At 34.9% G+C, this 18,133-nt stretch overlaps 4 protein-coding genes across 5 annotated transcripts in view; 3 read left to right on the forward strand and 1 right to left on the reverse strand.

Moving 5' to 3' along the window:
- The window catches only part of LOC107640832, an 8,459-nt gene extending 3,199 nt beyond the window's left edge, over nt 1-5,260 (forward strand). Inside the window, exons 6-8 of the mRNA XM_016344336.2 lie at nt 3,815-3,876; nt 3,951-4,020; nt 4,333-5,260. Of these exons, the coding sequence (XP_016199822.1) occupies nt 3,815-3,876; nt 3,951-4,020; nt 4,333-5,100 (900 nt within the window). The 3' untranslated portion in view covers nt 5,101-5,260. The remainder of the gene's footprint in view (nt 1-3,814; nt 3,877-3,950; nt 4,021-4,332) is intronic.
- Nucleotides 6,980-9,712, forward strand: LOC107640838 (transmembrane 9 superfamily member 11). The gene is made up of 2 exons (XM_016344341.2): nt 6,980-7,202; nt 7,411-9,712. The coding sequence occupies exon 2, from the start codon at nt 7,429-7,431 to the stop codon at nt 9,415-9,417; it is 1,989 nt and encodes a 662-aa protein (XP_016199827.1). The 5' UTR covers nt 6,980-7,202; nt 7,411-7,428; the 3' UTR covers nt 9,418-9,712.
- Nucleotides 11,768-16,236, forward strand: LOC107640845 (sugar transport protein 7). 2 transcript variants are annotated; one of them, XR_001620369.2, is made up of 5 exons: nt 11,769-12,071; nt 12,747-13,066; nt 13,540-14,166; nt 14,501-15,049; nt 15,083-15,273. XR_001620369.2 is itself a non-coding variant. In XM_016344349.2 (4 exons), exons 1-4 carry the CDS (start codon nt 11,927-11,929, stop codon nt 14,915-14,917), a joined length of 1,509 nt encoding a protein of 502 aa, XP_016199835.1. In that variant the 5' UTR covers nt 11,768-11,926; the 3' UTR covers nt 14,918-16,236. The 2 variants fall into 2 exon arrangements, 1 of the variants encoding a protein (XP_016199835.1); XM_016344349.2 differs by having other exon boundaries at nt 11,768-12,071; nt 14,501-16,236.
- Nucleotides 15,161-16,315, reverse strand: LOC107640855. Its single transcript, XM_016344360.2, has one exon. It carries the CDS (start codon nt 16,211-16,213, stop codon nt 15,668-15,670), a length of 546 nt encoding a protein of 181 aa, XP_016199846.1. The 5' UTR covers nt 16,214-16,315; the 3' UTR covers nt 15,161-15,667.

Consider the following 18,133-nt stretch of genomic DNA (forward strand, 5'->3'; position numbering starts at 1 on the left):
AAAGTAAAATAAAAAATATGATTTAATTACAATAAATACATTATAGTATAATTATATAATGAAGTTGTGAACAAAATAATTTAATATTAAAGTCCCATATAAAAAAAAGTTTATGAATCAACAACACAAACACTAAAAAATCTAAAGCTAAGATACAATCCAGTTTGCATTACAATAATAAACTTGATTTTTATTGCCAATGAGTAATAGCTCAAATGGCATAGTCTCCCCATACTCAATTAAGAGGTTGCGGGTTCGAATCTCCTATCTTTGGTAAAAAAAAAAAACTTAGATTTTTATTTTTTTCAAATCTTGAAAACTATACAAAATAATTCCATAATTTTCATTATTTTTTAATTTTCACATTTGTTCCAAAACTCTTATGTACCAAATTCATTGTTCTTTTTTAATTTTTCTCCTTTTTAAGGGAAAAAAATACTTTTGAAAGCTTCAATATCAAAAACTAAAATGCTGAAAAACAGTTGCAAGTAAAAAATGAATAAAAATAAACAATTAGATTCAACCAAACAAAATTGCTATAACATAAAAATGATTATCCTTCCTTGATCCTCAATATGACTACTTGGACATAAAAATATGAGATTAATTTTCATCAATTTTTTCCTTCAAAAATTTCTCACACATCAAGACAACATTATTATCAAGGCCAATGATTTTTCATAATGAGAATGGTTAAGTCAAAACTTAATATGATATAAACCAAAATTGAATCATATGAGAAGTTGAGAAATATTCCATCCATAATGCAACACTATCCGATTTTTGTCTTCTCTCACCCTATGTCAATCAAGCTAATAGGGTCTGTTTTTTCCGAAAATTAACTTCCTATTATTAGTTACTATTTTTTTTCATTGAAAAAAGGTCTAAAACCATGGATTCAAAGCACTTGCCAAAAGGTACGCAGAGAGTGAAAAGTAATTTCACAAACTGATATGTGCATAACAACTTTCATTCAAAAAGCCGCAAGATACCAAAATTATTATAAAAGATTGACATGAGTATCATACCAGAAGGAAGGTGAGAATGAAATTTGAGTTTGTGATTTATATAAGAACATATAAATTATGTTTACCAACTACCGTATTCCATAAAGAAAAGGATTTAACCATCGGGCTTCATTACTTCAAAGAAACATGTTTATAGTTTGCCCAATGGCCACAACAAAAAATCGTTTCATTGGTGTCTACTACTGCAAAAAAAACTCTTAACAGTAAATTGAAAATTAGTTTAAATAAATTAGCAACTGAAAATATAAATTAATAGCTAACAATAACCAGAATATTGTGCACTTAAAAAGCCTGTTTCTTCTGTTAACCTTCCACTCTTAGGGTTTGTGGTGCTTCAGTCATAAATTACCAAGATATGTCATATTTACTTCCCATCAAAAGCATAAGAAAAAGAAAAATTTGTAAGTTGTTGAGAGGATCTGCTTTCCCAGATATTACCTTGATAACCTCCTGTGATTGCAAGAATACTCAAATTAGTCATATTATGGAAACCTGAAAGAAATATGGTTGAATAACATACTGCTCAAGGATTTCCCCAATAATAGAAGTCTAGAGGCTGAGCCCAAATGAGCATCACAGAAATTGAAGGAAGTCCGAAGACTCTGAAAAATGTAAATCTGCAAGAGAGGTTATGAAGTCATTGACTCCTCAAGTTGTATTCTGCTAATAGTTTCCTCCATATTTTATATTCTATTGTAACAACATTAATTCAAAATAAGATGCACTCAATATTAAGCACAGAAAGAAGAACATAATCATATAGTTAATTAAACAAAAAGCTCTAAATAGAGCAGAATCTAATTCAAAGGTAGAAAACAAAAGCTCTAAATAGAGCAGTTAATTAAACACGCTTGAAAACCAAATTTAAAGGCAATTCAAAACAGAATTAAATAGGTAAAATGTACATAATTACAAACCACCTTGAAAACTGAAAATATTTTAGGGTGAATGCCTGACCCATGATACCAAGTAACAGCTTTCATCTAAACTTAATATATTTCCCTAAATAAATAAATAAATAACATTCTAAGCATTGATGGGGAAATGTCAAGACCAATATGTGATGTCCATTCTTTGAAAGTGTCTCACTATTAATAATAGAACCACATCAGTGAGAGAATAGAAGAAGGAACTACTAACAGAAATATGAAATTTTTAAAGTAAGCTTTGAAGGTAACAAAGCTTAAATCTTGGTGGTATCCCATAATTTGTTCCACAATTTTTTTCAAATGGATCGTGGGGAAAAAAAGAAATTAACCCTATTTTAGAACGGAAAAGACTCAAAAATCGAGAATTGAAACTACCAGCCTGAAGACTGAAGAACATAGCTAAACTTGAGAGGAAGGAAGAGAGATAAGGTAATAATAAGCAGAAGAATAATAATAAGCAAAAGCAAAGAACAAATTTAAGCAATTGAACAAAAAGAGAACTAATAAAAACACAATAGAGTGGGTGGATGCAAACCTTCCACAGTAGCTACACAGCAACAACTTCTTTTGCCTTAGTTCTTAAATTACTCTGAAAATACAAAAGCCAGGACATCAAATGCTAAAGGAAAAATGAATACTTCATGCTGCATTACTTTGAAATCTGATTTGGTTTTGTATATTGGATGTAAATTGAATATAAGAGGGAAAGAGGGAGAGGAAATTTAGGCGAAATGCAAATAGAATTCCGGCAACAACAATGAGGTTCTGGATTTTCTGCATCAACAGCTCCACACCAGACAAAGACGCCTCTGCACAACAACAATAACATTTCAAATCTTCCTGAAATTAGAAGGTGAAGAAGGTGAAGGAGAAGAACCGAAGAAGAGGAGGAAGAGATAAAACTGAAAACAAAGAATGGAGAGAATTCCCTTTTTTTATTTTGATTTTGAATTCAACCGGCAAAAACAATGAGGTTCTGGATTTTCTGCATCAACAGCTCCACACCAGACAAAGACGCCTCTGCACAACAACAATAACATTTCAAATCTTCCTGAAATTAGAAGGTGAAGAAGGTGAAGGAGAAGAACCGAAGAAGAGGAGGAAGAGATAAAACTGAAAACAAAGAATGGAGAGAATTCCCTTTTTTTATTTTGATTTTGAATTCAAAATTTGAATGTTGAAATTTCAGGTTGTGTACATGTAAAGCAATCGGAAAAAAAGAGGATAAAAAACTCAGGCACAATGTTCAGAAGGGTAGTGAAAATGTGGAATGAGGATGGTCTGATAATGGGGTGTTATTGTAATAAAGATCATATATAAAAAGTTTGAAAAAAATCTTGAGGATGGCATGTGGGAATTCCACTAACGCATAAACCTTCTTTTAAAGGATTGTTATAGGATTATATCTTGTGTGACTTTCTTGTAGTGCTTGGTACATCTCAGCTGGAATTTTTCGTTAAAAGATTTGGGGACTGTAAGAAGAATAATTAAGTGGTTCCACGCTTGAATCATGATTATTGTTACTGCTTTTGGGAATTCATTATAGTGACATAAGAAGTTTGGAACTTTCGATTAGTTAGGAGTTTGGCATGGAAAAATTGATGAAGTCATGATCTCCTGTCAAATACAAATATTTCTGCCTTTTAAGGATTCATTTGTTACTTTGCCACACTGATGGTTGTCTGAGAATGGTATTCTTGCTTGAATAAAACATGTATAGTTCTTGATTTTTAAATCCATATGTTTGCAATGGACCTACAGTTGGCCTTTATTGTTGTGTGATATGACTTTTCATTGTTTCTCTTGATACTTATTGCTCCTGACTCCCGTGTTGCTCTATTTTCTCAATGATTAAAGGTGCAACGGTTAGCATCAATCTATCAGCTGCGGAGTAGCAGCCAGGGTTCTGGGAAAAAAAGGTGACAGTGATGTTCCCATATTTATACAATGAAATCTGCATATTAACATAAATATTCTGGATTTGTGGTTTCAGATTTGTGACGGTGATGCGAACACAGTCGACATCCATGCCATCTTCAACTGGAAGACAGCGCCTGGAAAAGGTTCTGTAATGTTACTGATTTTATCATGAAATTTATTATATATGCATTGTATATCCCAATGTGGGACTTACGCTGTTTCTCCTCCTTTCAAGCCTGTCATTAAGATGCAGAGTGGCCCATCCTCCTCTCATTTTTCTGCTACTCTTGCTGCATAATAGGATTGATACTTAGAAAGATTAGAGACGAAGCTTTTGATCTTTTCAATCATTGGACAGAATTTTCAAGAAAAGCATATTTTTTAATTCACAATATTACATATTTGGAATTAATTTTGATTTCTTTAGTTGAGATTGACTTCTGTATGTACTTCAGCTGATGGGAGTTGATGACGAAGATGCTGATTTTGCTGTCACTGACTATACAAATAACAAGTCTGCAAGTGGAGATAGAAGACTAGGAAAGAAAAATGCTAAAAGGAATGATATCAGATTGCAAGGACTTCAATCTGCTCAGAACAACTCATCCAAGTCCTCTGCCAACCGAGGAAGCGGAAAAATGAAGGACAAGAAGGGCAGTAGAGAAAGGGGTTCCTATGCTAATCAACCTGTCTCGTTTGTGTCGAGTGGTGCAATCCATTCAGAAGCGATGCAGGTTACAGCTGTTAGCTCCGAAGAGACTGATGGTACTTTCAAGAAGGGCGTCATCACCAGCTCTGTTAACGTAGGTTCTTTCGAGGCTCACACTACCGGTTTTGGTTCCAAAATGATGGCGAAAATGGGATATACTGAGGGTGGCGGATTGGGTAAAAATGGTCAAGGTGTGGCACAACCCATAGAGGTTATCCAAAGGCCTAAATCACTCGGTTTGGGTGTGGAGTTCTCCAGCAAACCCGCCGAGGTGGCAGCCGCTGCTGAGCCATCTAGGAGCAAGTCTTCAAGAATCGGCACCAAGCCATCAAGGAACAAGTCTTCAAGCATTGGTGTCTTTGAGAAGCATACCAAAGGCTTTGGGTCAAAAATGATGGCAAAGATGGGCTTCATTGAAGGCATGGGATTAGGTAGAGAATCACAAGGTATTACTGCCCCACTGGGTGCTGTTAGGCTACCAAAGTCCCGAGGGCTAGGTGCCACCAAAACTTAATTTTTATTTTTTATTGTCATTTGTTTTCTATGTTCCTATCTAAATTGTATATTAGCCTTAAACTTATGATTTAAAAGCTTTACTATTTTCTGGAACGGAATGGAATAACGATTATAAATTAGAACCTGGTTATACATTGATGGATTAGTTTCTTCATTCATTTAATTTAATCCTTTTTCTATCCATTTGATGAGGACATATTTCTTTATTCAGTTGAGATAAATAACATCATAAATCATAATCATCAGACCCATTGAGATCCTGAAATAGGAAGAATCTAGGATCCAACTCGAGGAAAATGTGAGTTGGTGAGATCACATCGTTTCTCGATTCATGAAAGCTATGAGTCACCAAGAAAATTATATGCCAATTAAGACATTCTCTTACAAACCTTTAATTCATTGATGATTTGGTTAATCTCTCATTATCATACAGCCTGTAATGTCCTGCAACAACTCCACTCAAACCTCTCTGATTATACGAGTGACTAATTTTTAGTGTACATGTAGCATGATCGATATTTTAAATCACTTTAATAATCTTAGCAAACATTTTTAAAATATTCATGCACAAAATCTTTATTTTATACTAGTAAATTGGTCAATAAGAAAAGGGTAGATTAGATCTGAATTGGTTCTCCTTTTATTGGTGTAGAAGCAATATATAAGTATATATTATATCACATTTTCGCATATGCCAAAGTCAAAACTCGCACTTATTTCCATGTTCATGTTCTGGTATTATGCCATTTAGATCTAAAACTCTAAACTAAAACAGTTACCGGCATGCCGAAGAATGCCAACCCTTTAAAAGTTACATATAATTTACTGTTACTTCAGCGTCACTTTAGAAATGAAATTCAATTTGCATGCTCTAAATGAGAATTCAAAACTTCATAAACTACACTTAATTACATGATTAGCCATTGAAAACCGTTGACATAATAAAACTAACATGGCGAAAATGAATGATTAAATATCAAGTCACTTGGGGTGTTTGCTTTTATGGTCAAACATACATTAAAAAAGGAAGTACAAATAACTTAACTTTGTGGAAAAGTACACTAAATAACTCACTTTATTCGCGGTGAAATAAATGTGGACCAAACAAGCTACTACTAAATAATAATTCCTAGCGATGGTTGAGGTTGAAGCAGTAAGGCATGAAGGTTAAAGAAAAAAGTAGTATTAAATAACGTCGGTGACAAAAATATACAGTTTTTGCAATCAAGTCTGGCTAACATGCATTGGAACGACAACGAGAAAAATGTCGTTTTGTAAGTGAAATGGACTCAATGTTTTGGTTTTTTCCCTTCTACTAAGTGAACTATCAACTATGTGTTATTTTTAATTTTTGTTTTTTATATATGACCATGTGATAAAAAAAATAAACCGACAAAACCGTGATAAGAGTCACTAGTCACTACTCTAGAGCAATGGAATATTCTCGTATATGAAAATTCCACAAAATTTTACTACACGTTGAAAAAAAAATTTATAAAAATAGAATGACTGGAATTTAATTATGAATTTAAATTTATCTTAATAATAATATTATTTTATTGCTTACTTCATTACAAAATCAGTTATATTGACCAAAAGAAACAAATTAAATTAATAACCAACTTGGGTTGATCGAGTGGTCAGCTCACTCGTCCGCTTAAACAAGTGTTGGGAGTTCAAATCCCACCTTGTGCATGCAACAACTCATTGGCCAACAGCAGACCCGAGCTCAGATTCGTGACGAATTAATCTTTAACTTGTCAAGTTGGGGGATACCGTTTGAGTAAACAAAAAAAAAAGAAACAAATTAAATTAAATTTAAAGACTTCAATTTCAATCACACCAAAACTTCTAAAATAAATAAAGAAAGGATAGAATGGTCATTTTGAGAGGACCATGAGTCCTGATGAGAGAGCAGTGAAACTGTGAAAGAGAAGCTCCCTGGAAATGAGAAGCAACCATATAAATGTGCAGAGTCGCCAACTTCAACGCCTTCCTAACATCGTCTCGCGTTTCTTCCTCGCTCCAATTTCTAGATTCTCTTCGTCTCGAAGATCTCGTTTCATGTTTTGAAACTCAGATCTTCTCGTTACCTATCAGGTGAGTGAGAAATTCTCATTACACCTTGCGCTTATTCCATTTATTTCCATTTACATTTCGTCTTTTGGATTGTGTAGCTAGTATATATGCTTTGCATCTGCATTTGCATTCACACTGTACTGAGAATCTAGTTAGAAAATACAACTTGATATTTTGTGTTTTTTTATTTTGGTTTTTCAATTGACATTTCCCCCATGGGGTCTTTCAGATCTGACACAAATTTCTAATGAGTCGTCCAAAAATGGAGTCTTTTCGTGAATTTAGTTTGTGGGTATTGGCTTTCTGCTTGGTATTCCAATTGGGGTATGGATTCTACCTCCCTGGGAGTTATCCACACAAGTATGGTGTAGGTGATGAGTTGTCGGTTAAGGTGAATTCTCTTACTTCAATTGACACAGAGATGCCCTTTAGCTATTACAGCTTGCCATTTTGCAAGCCTGAGGGTGGTGTCAAGGATAGTGCTGAGAATCTCGGTGAGCTCCTCATGGGGGATCGGATCGAAAACTCACCTTATAAGTTCAAGATGTACACCAATGAGTCTGAGATTTTCCTGTGTCAGGTTGATAAGTTGTCTGATGAACAGTTCAAGATCTTGACAAAGAGGATTGATGAAATGTATCAGGTGAATCTGATACTTGATAACTTGCCTGCTATCAGGTTTACAAAGAAGGATGAGTACTTTTTGAGGTGGACTGGATACCCTGTTGGTATCAAGATTCAGGATGTGTATTATCTGTTTAACCATCTCAAGTTCAATGTTCTTGTCCATAAGTATGAGGAACCTAATGTCGCTCGTGTCATGGGGACGGGCGATGCGGCCGAGATGATCCCGCCAGTGGGTAAGGAGGGATCTGACAAGCCTGGATACATGGTTGTTGGGTTTGAGGTGATACCTTGCAGCATTATGCATAATGCTGATTCAGTTAAGAACTTGAAGATGTATGGCAAGTATCCATCACCTGTCAAGTGTGATCCAGCCACTGTGGGTATGCCTATCAAGGAAGGGCAGCCAGTTGCGTTTACTTATGAGGTTACCTTTGAGGAGAGTGACATCAAGTGGCCGTCTAGATGGGATGCCTACTTGAAGATGGAGGGAGCCAAAGTGCACTGGTTCTCTATCCTCAATTCGCTTATGGTGATCACTTTCCTTGCTGGTATTGTTCTTGTGATCTTCCTGAGGACTGTTAGGAGGGATCTGACCCGATATGAGGAGTTGGATAAGGAGGCTCAAGCACAGATGAATGAGGAGTTATCTGGTTGGAAGCTTGTTGTGGGGGATGTGTTTCGTGCTCCGTCAAATCCTGCTTTGTTGTGTATAATGGTTGGGGATGGAGTTCAGATTCTTGGGATGGCTGTTGTGACAATATTGTTTGCTGCACTTGGATTCATGTCACCAGCTTCTCGTGGAACACTTATCACAGGTATGATATTTTTCTACCTGATACTTGGTATTGCTGCTGGTTATGTTGCAGTTCGGCTATGGAGGACAATTGGCTGCGGCGATCAGAAGGGCTGGGCTTCAGTTGCTTTTAAGGCCGCATGTTTCTTCCCCGGTATTGCGTTTTTTATCCTCACAATCTTGAACTTCCTGTTGTGGGGAAGCCACAGCACTGGAGCCATTCCATTTTCACTATATGTTATACTGCTCTTGCTTTGGTTTTGCATTTCTGTCCCCCTCAGCCTTGTTGGTGGGTACTTTGGGGCAAGGGCACCTCACCTTGAGTACCCGGTTCGAACCAATCAAATTCCACGAGAAATTCCCCAGCAGAGGTACCCATCATGGCTTTTGGTTCTCGGCGCGGGCACCCTTCCATTTGGCACCCTCTTTATTGAGCTATTCTTCATCATGTCCAGTATCTGGATGGGACGCGTTTACTATGTCTTTGGCTTCCTCTTCATTGTTTTGATCCTTTTGGTGGTGGTTTGTGCTGAGGTTTCACTTGTTCTAACCTACATGCACCTCTGTGTGGAGGACTGGAAGTGGTGGTGGAAGTCATTCTTCGCCTCTGGTTCCGTTGCCATTTACATCTTTTTGTACTCCATAAACTATCTCGTATTTGATCTAAAGAGTTTGAGTGGACCTGTATCAGCAACCCTTTACTTGGGGTATTCACTCCTCATGGTTCTGGCAATCATGTTCACCACAGGAACAGTTGGGTTCCTCTCTTCATTCTGGTTTGTGTATTACTTGTTCTCTTCGGTCAAGTTGGATTGAAGACCTTAACACAAGGTTCAAAGTTTAGCCCTGCAGAGAGGAGTTATCCTTGAAAATGTTCAGTTTATATGTTACTTTATTTCAGTTCATTTTGTTAGGGAAATTAGTATATTTTTACAACGGAATAATTTTATCAAGTTTTGCCTAATTCATTGTTAGATATTATATCAATGCATGATAAGTTTCTTTCCATTCAGAAGTATATACTACTATACTTTGATTGTTGAGGTTGGGGATGTAATTCTGATTTTTCACTTTTTATTTTTGATATTGGGCTGACAATAGTGTTTTTTCGGATTATGTGCTGTTGGGATGTAATTTCAAATGTGGTACCATTTGATTTGAGATTGAGAAATCGGACTCCCAGAGTCTAGGAGGTGCAGAAATCGGACCCGATCTTTTTATGTCTGAGATATAGAAATAGGAGAGATGTCTGAAATTGGACTTTTCGATTTCTGTTTCAAAAAAAATAAAAAATTTGAAATACAGAAATCAGATTTTCAGATTTTGGTTTTTCTCGCAATTTTAAAAAAATACAAAAAATTACAATGTTAGAGTAAGCATATCTCACTTCCATAAAAAGGAAAAATTAGCCTCTTCATGTCTAGCATGCAAAATTACAATACTGTTTTATTCACTTGATTTTGGTTTGCATTTACATTACTGCTCTCGTTAACCGTTGAGTTTGACAGTTTATAATAAGTCTACTTTATTAAATCGTTGAGTTTGACAGTTTATAATAAGTCTACCTTATTAAATCATTCATCAACACGTCAGCAATACTATATTTTGGCCTAATTTTGATTTCCTATTGCCTTCAATACGGTGTGCTCATAAAGTCTTGTATCACATTTAATGCTTGCTGTACTCTTTAGTTCTTGACTTCTTGGAGTCTACTGGGCATTGCTTATTAATGTTGTTTCTAATGGCATAAGTTTTGTTTTGTATGCTCTCACGCCTCTCAGTGCATAAAATGCATTGGTTGGTAGGTTTAGAATGTGTTGTTTTCCTATCAAAAGTTTTCATTTTTGGAAATCTTAACCCACCAGAATAAAAAGGATGTGATAAACCTACCACGAAAAACTGTTATGCACATGCTAACCTTGTCACCGCCAATCTAGGAACATACGAATTTAATTTGGGAGCCAGATAAAGACGTCTAAAATTTATATTTTTTAGTAATTAAAATTTAACATATATAATCGATTAAATCATGTTATTTTTGTCAAAATTAGGTCAGATAAATTAATTTAACCGAAAAAATAGTAAATTAAATCTTAAATTGATCTAAATTAATATTATTTTTTTATAGAAAATAATTACAATATCCTTATTATAAGAAATGACTAAAATACTCCTATTATATATATTAATTTTGAGAATTTTAAATTCTAACTCTTTATTTACCATTTTTTTTGTCAAATTAATTTGTCTAGCCTAATTTTGACAAAAATAACATGATTTAATTGATTATATGTGTTAAATTTTAATTACTAAAAAATATTTTTAAAAAAAATATTTTAGATGTCTTTATCTAAATAATTCCATCTAATTTAGATAGTTGTTACTAAAAAAACAGAAGCAGGTACAATGACCTGTTAAAAAAGAAAAACCGTATATTCCTAATTCTATTTTGGGTTCAGCGCTATCCCTTGCATCCTCAACAAACTTAGAAATTAGAATCTATACAAAGCTACTGTTCTAGTATATGCACATAAGAAAAGTGGCCTTTGGATTAATAGATTCTGATACATATTAAAAGTAGCCAAATTGAAAACGTTATCAAAATGAGAATTTGATACGTGCAGGGGAAAATGAGAGAATTCATCAGGAAAGTCCATAAATTTAATATTTGATGACTAGATGTATTGATGAACTTGTTGAATACAAAAGGAAAAAGAGAAATGGAATCTTTTAGAATTCTTAAAATAAGAAAATACATGAACAATAAAAAATATTTCCTTAAAATAAAAACCAAATAACTAAGCATAAAATTATGCTATCTTGTTTTTTACCTTAAAAACAGACATTTTTTTGAAGAATATTACACACATAAGTTTGTTCAAAGCATTTTATTATTTTGCTCAATATAAATTAAATAAAACATTAGAAAGTTATTTTTCAAGTAACTTTTTTGTTTGAATTTAAAATTTTCAATTGAAAATAATAACGTTTTGAATATTATTTACTATAACAGCCTAACAGGACAGTTTTTTTTGGCTTCAACCACTTAATTAAAGAAGATTTTATTACAACAAAATATCGGTCATCGAAAGCACAGCATCTTTTCACACAAGTCAACGAGTTAATAACTTACATAATAACTCAATTAATGATTTCGCAATCAAAATAGTTGTCTTTGTTGGATAAAACTCTTTGGTTCTTATCTACAGGAATTTCCTTATTTTATAAAATTCAAGCAGCATGAGTATGAAAGACCTTCATTCATTGAAAAAAAGTATTGTTCATTTCTCTCTGAGAGAAGAAGACTCTCAAGAGAGGTGAAGAAATGGCAGGTGGATCTTTTGCAACAGATTCTGTGGCTAAGGAGAGGGCACAACAATATAAGGGAAGGGTCACACTTTATGTCATCATAACATGCATTGTTGCTGCCACTGGAGGCTCTCTCTTTGGCTATGATATTGGAATTTCAGGTTCTTCCATAATCAAAATCTAAATAATAGTTCTCATCATTTCATAGTTTTAATTGCCCTTAGGTTCAGTTTCTTCTAGAATCCATTATCTAAATCAAAATTTAGATACTTTTTCTTGTTTCAACACATGGGGACATCAAATTTATGCTGCAGAAATGAGATTGTGACTTGCAGACTCAGGATTGCAAAAAATTTCATGTGGTTCCCTATCTGCACTCTTGATTATTATTAATTTTCTAATCTGCAGCATGTGAAGCTCCTCTCATTCCAATAATTATCTAGGTTAGTGTATCAAAGCATTAACTATCATCCAATATTTTCAAAAGACTAGATTTGTTTGACAAATTAATTCAATCATCAATTAGGCTCCGTTTCTATTTGACATGTAAGCAATTCTGTCAACTTCTATTATCCAATTGAGAGAGGCAGAGAGAAAAAAATGTATGAAGAATTCTAACTAATGCATCTGAACAAATCAAGGCTTATGTAGAAATCATGACAGGCCAACACTGTTATGCTATTTCTTTGATAGCCATTTGGATTTTGGACCTGTAAAATATTCCCTTTCCCTCTTGAATGGTTCATATTCTTCTTCATTTTATAAATTAGATTATGTAAATAAGCATGATTTTCAGTCACATAAAGAAGACTTCTCTGATGCATGCTGGTTAACAGGAGGAGTTACTTCTATGGATGACTTTCTTCAGAAATTCTTCCCTGATGTATACAAGCAGAAAATGCACGCACACGAAAACAACTACTGCAAGTTTAACAGTCAGGCGCTTGCTGCATTTACCTCTTCTCTGTACATTGCTGGTTTAGTTGCATCCTTGATAGCATCTCCGGTTACTAGGAAGTATGGACGCCGTATGAGTATCATTTGTGGCGGTATGAGCTTTCTTGTTGGATCAGCTTTAAATGCGGCAGCTGCTAATCTGGTAATGCTTATCATAGGCCGGATTATGCTCGGTGTTGGCATTGGATTTGGAAATCAGGTAGTAAAATTATTCAACTTGTGAATTGTGATTGATTCTTGATTTCTTGTGCAAATACTAGCTTTGTTGAATTACATCATTGGGGTGCTTAGAAAACAGCAACCATATGATTCCAATTCAAAGCAAGATTTAGCCAATACCAACATAAAATGGCTTTGAAAAGTGGGTAAGTTCAAATATTAATTATCTTAATCTCTATGAAAGTCCATGAAAGTTCATGGAAGAGAGTTAGTGTGATGGAACATGAGTAATGACATAACATTCTAAACATGTTCCTAACACCCTCTTAAGTACTTCGAGTGTCATCAAATCTTAAATCAATCAATTCTTCCACTGTTTAGTAATTAGGAGGATGTTTAAGAGAATAAACCATTTACTAATAGAACATATAATGGTTATCGAAATTGTTTCTGAATTAGAAGATAATATTGTATCTTAGGGCTTACATTGTCTATCTTCCTGGTATTTCGAAGGCTGTTCCACTTTATTTGTCAGAGATGGCGCCAACCCATCTTCGAGGAGGCCTTAACATGATGTTTCAAGTAGCAACCACTTTTGGGATTTTCACAGCCAATATGGTCAATTATGGAACACAGAATATTAAACCATGGGGGTGGAGGCTATCTCTTGGCCTGGCTGCAGTACCAGCAATTTTGATGACTGGGGGAGGTATATGTCTTCCTGACACTCCAAACAGCTTAGTAAATAGAGGATTGACAGAAAAAGCAAGGAAGCTACTTGAAAAGATCAGAGGAACAGATGATGTTGATGCAGAGTTCCAAGATATGGTCGATGCTAGCGAGTTGGCCAGCTCAATAAAGCACCCCTTCAGGAACATCCTTGAAAAGAGATACAGGCCAGAGTTGGTAATGGCAATCTTCATGCCTACATTCCAGATCCTAACTGGCATTAACTCCATTCTATTTTATGCTCCAGTGCTATTTCAAACCATGGGGTTTGGCAGAACAGCATCTCTCTACTCCTCAGCCTTGACAGGAGGAGTTCTTGCTTCCTCAACATTCATATCAATAGCAACAGTGGATAGACTTGGGAGGAGACCCCTACTCATCAGTGGTGGAATACAAATGATTACATGTCAGGTAATCAAATATCTGGCAAATATCTGTCTAGTCTAAATTCCCATTATGCTCTCAATGAAACTAGGATACAGTCCGCTAAAGTGCAGGTTGCAGTCTATATAACAAAGTGCAATATCTAAATTCTAAACCATCAATGAAAAGATCAATAGTTGCAAATTCTATTGGTAGTTATAAATGTAGTTTTATTACATGATCCAGAGAACTAACAATAGCAGCTGAAACAATGCATTATTCAAGTAGTTAAGATAGCAGCATATACTTGATAACGGTATCGCCAAGTGATGATCATAACAAATGTTTTACTTGAGTATACTTTGATTTTTCACATGAGCAGGTTATAGTTGCCATAATCTTGGGGGTCAAGTTTGGAGACAACAGAGAACTGTCCAAAGGCTTCTCAATATTAGTTGTAGTTGTGATCTGCTTGTTTGTTCTGGCATTCGGATGGTCATGGGGCCCACTTGGGTGGACAGTCCCAAGCGAGATATTTCCATTGGAGATCCGATCAGCAGGGCAGAGCATCACAGTTTCTGTGAACCTCCTCTTCACATTCATAATTGCTCAGGCATTTCTGTCCCTCCTCTGTTCATTCAAGTTCGGGATCTTCCTGTTCTTTGCTGCCTGGATTACCATTATGACCTTATTTGTCTCTGTTTTCCTACCTGAAACCAAGGGCATCCCCATTGAAGAGATGACATTCATGTGGAGAAGACACTGGTTCTGGAAAAGGGTCCTGCCTGCTGCAGCGTAAATATGACCATTTCTTTCAAACCAACGAAGCTTAAATTTATAGTGATGTAAACAAGTAAAGCGCAAAACTAGAGCGCTATTTAGTTGAACATAAAAGGCGAAATCGCGAAGTGGTAGATTGGTGAACATCGAAGTAAAAGGAGAATTCTGAATAGGCTGTTGAAAGTGCTTGATTTCTTGGCCGAGTCACAAAATAAACATTCGAATTCTACCATAAAAATTGGAATCAGAATAACAACAATCTGCAGAATGCAAGGAGATTTTATTGAATTACACTATGAAATTCTATAGCTACATAGGTAATAATAGAAGGAGAACACCACAATACAACCAACCTCCTAACATTTTTGAAGAAGAGAAAAAAGAAATTAAACGAACACACAGGTAGGGACAACCTAAATCCAAATTCTAGATCAGACGCACATTACGATACTATAGGAATGTACAAGAGAATCATACTTTCGCTCAACCCTTGCAAATTCAACTTGTAGAACTAACACTAGCTAATTGACTAATCACCTATTGAGTATCATCATCGAACATTACATTTCGTTTCCATCCCTATGATAGGTAACCTTCGCTTTGCTTTGCTTTTAACACTTTCTTCATTTCCTCGCCCTCAACGGCTTGTCCTCTTGAAAAAATAAAGGAAGCGCGTCGAGACATCTACGCAGGAAGAAAAGTAAAGTCAAACTGCAAACAAACAACTAATCCACCGAATACAGCACCGCATCGCAGATCCTATCTTTGATTATTCCAGATCAAGGCCAAGTAACCGCCTTAGATCGCTCGTGGCAGCACCGTTCTTCCCTAAAAATGCGGGAACCGGAACGGAGCTCGGAGGCGGAGACGCAACAAACGCCGATCCGGCGTAGATCACATCCTTCGGAACCGGAACCATAATCTGCCTCTGCACCATAACCGGATCCGGACCTAACCGATTTGTGGATCCCAACAACAGATCCAAATTATCAACGCTCTTAGCCCGAGCCTCTATGTGTCTATTCTCCGGGATCCATTTCTCGCCTCTCTTGAGGATCTTGACTTGGCCAGATACAAGGCTCGCGGCGGCCGGAACTTTCTTTGCCGGTCGATCGCCAGACCGGTGGCGAATGGTGTGATGGTTGTTCACCGGACTTCGCTTCCGGCGGCGGTTCTGGTGAGAGGAGAAATTGACGTTAGGGTTAGGGTTGTTAGAACATCTTGGAGATCTAACGTGTGAGGTGGCAAGGGCCAAAGCGTCGTTGCGAAATCGCCCTTGAAGGCAATCGTGGGAACGAAGAATTGCTGTTCCCATTTCCAACAGAATGGAGAGAGAAAGAATGAAAAGAAAATGAAAATGAAAATGAAAATAGTTCGTACGGAATTAGTTAGGGATAGCAAAACGGGAGTTTCTATTATGAGTAGGGTGGAAACGGACTTCGGAGAATTTATAGTGGAGATAACGAAACTGTTTATTCGCGTTTGCATGAACCGAGGCAACCGACCTTGCTGGCGGGGTGTGGTGGGTTTGCTTGGGTGTTTGGCAATTTGACAGGTTCAATGTTTTATTAACGGGCTTGTTCTTTAACTCAAATTACTATCCTACCCTGTTCTTGACCCAATTTATGGACACGTGTCAAGAATATGACCAAGGACGGTTAGGCGGTTCGGGTATAGGGTTATCCTTTGCGTGGGAACGTGGACAAACAGCTGTGTTTATCTTCTTTTACGTTTTTTTTTATTGGGCCTCTTAATCCTTTTCTTTACAGTGTCAAAAATCTACCGAAGCCCATTGCTCATTCATTTGGGCTGCTTAAAAAAAAATCCCGTCCAAAAAATAAAAATAATAATAATAATAATAAACAATTCCCAGTCCAAAAATAAATAAATAAATAAACAATTTGTTAAAAAAGGAGAGACAAGTTTGTCTTCCTCTATCTTTTTCTTTTTGTCTTTAATTTTAAACCACCACAAATTTTTTTATTTTGTGAAAGTTGCTTTACATAAAATCCTTTGAATTTGATGTAATTATATTATCAAAAATTCTATTTAATTACCCAAATCCTACACAAACAAAATAACTACACTCATTACCTATTTATTATTATTATTATTATTTTCTTTTTTTAATTATCTCCAATTCTCTCTCTATATATATTAATATCACTTAGTAGTATACTTTTTTAGTAGAAGTTGTCTAAGTAACCAATCTCATTAAGTAATTAATTGCACTGGATTCGCTCCATACATTAAAGAAAAGTAATGGATTGATTGAGACATATGGTTCATTTGCAAAATGAGTCGTCTGTGTATAGTGTATATACTTAAGGAAATAACTTCCGTAGGAACTAAGAAGATTGCTTAAGAACGAAGATTTGATTATATATATAGACATAGGATATAAATTGACCGATCACATATAATGCAGGAAGTCTTAATAGCTTTAAAAAAGAAGGGGAAAAAATAACTTGGACGAGAAATATACCTGTACATTTTTTTTATCAAATGGATTAGATAATTTTTAATTTTAATCATTATAAATTTATCCATATTATAAAAACATACAATATTTAAGAATTTCATTCACTACTTAGCCTAGCTAAATTTTAAATCCAAATATATACATCTCTTTATTATTCAATAATATAATAATTAGGAGATTAGCAATAGTAAAAATAGAATTAATTAGAACAATAAATATTCATATCTTAACTTACATAATATAAGTTTAATCTGCTTCATTTTTGTCATGTAAACTACGTTTAATATTGAGTCTGTTAAGATCGGTCTAATAGCATCAAATCCTAAAATATAAATGAACTTTTAAATTTAGCATATCAAGCCATATATGCCTCCCGCTTATGTATTTGGTAATTTATTAGATAGTTTGCTATTTTGGATTTGACGAAATAGCATTTATGAAATGACATAGACAATTTTTGACTAACAAACTTTACTTGTTTAACTTTGACTAATAAATTTCAATTTTGTACAGTTAAATGATTAAATAATTACAAATCATCAAATAAAAATTAAAAGAAAATAAGTTAACAGTTTAGTTACTAATTTAATGTATGAATAAATTGTGAATTTATTGCTAGCAAACTATAATTTAAATGACATATAACCACTTACAAATTGTGAATTCAAATCAAACTTCTATCTTAAAAAAAACTGTCAACTTATTATTTTTAAAAATTATTTTTTCTATAAAATTATCTATGAAAGAAAGAAA

The sequence above is a fragment of the Arachis ipaensis genome, chromosome B01 (genome assembly GCF_000816755.2).
Source record: "Arachis ipaensis cultivar K30076 chromosome B01, Araip1.1, whole genome shotgun sequence".
Taxonomy (NCBI): domain Eukaryota; kingdom Viridiplantae; phylum Streptophyta; class Magnoliopsida; order Fabales; family Fabaceae; genus Arachis; species Arachis ipaensis.

Coding starts and splice junctions, on each gene's coding strand:
- LOC107640838 (XM_016344341.2), top strand. CDS start 7,429: ATGAGTCGTCCAAAAATGGAGTCTTTTCGTGAATTTAGTTTGTGGGTA.
- LOC107640845 (XM_016344349.2), top strand. CDS start 11,927: ATGGCAGGTGGATCTTTTGCAACAGATTCTGTGGCTAAGGAGAGGGCA. Junction 13,067..13,539: donor GCATTGGATTTGGAAATCAG/GTAGTAAAATTA, acceptor GGTATTTCGAAG/GCTGTTCCACTTTATTTGTC. Junction 14,167..14,500: donor TACAAATGATTACATGTCAG/GTAATCAAATAT, acceptor TCACATGAGCAG/GTTATAGTTGCCATAATCTT.
- LOC107640855 (XM_016344360.2), bottom strand. CDS start 16,213: ATGGGAACAGCAATTCTTCGTTCCCACGATTGCCTTCAAGGGCGATTT.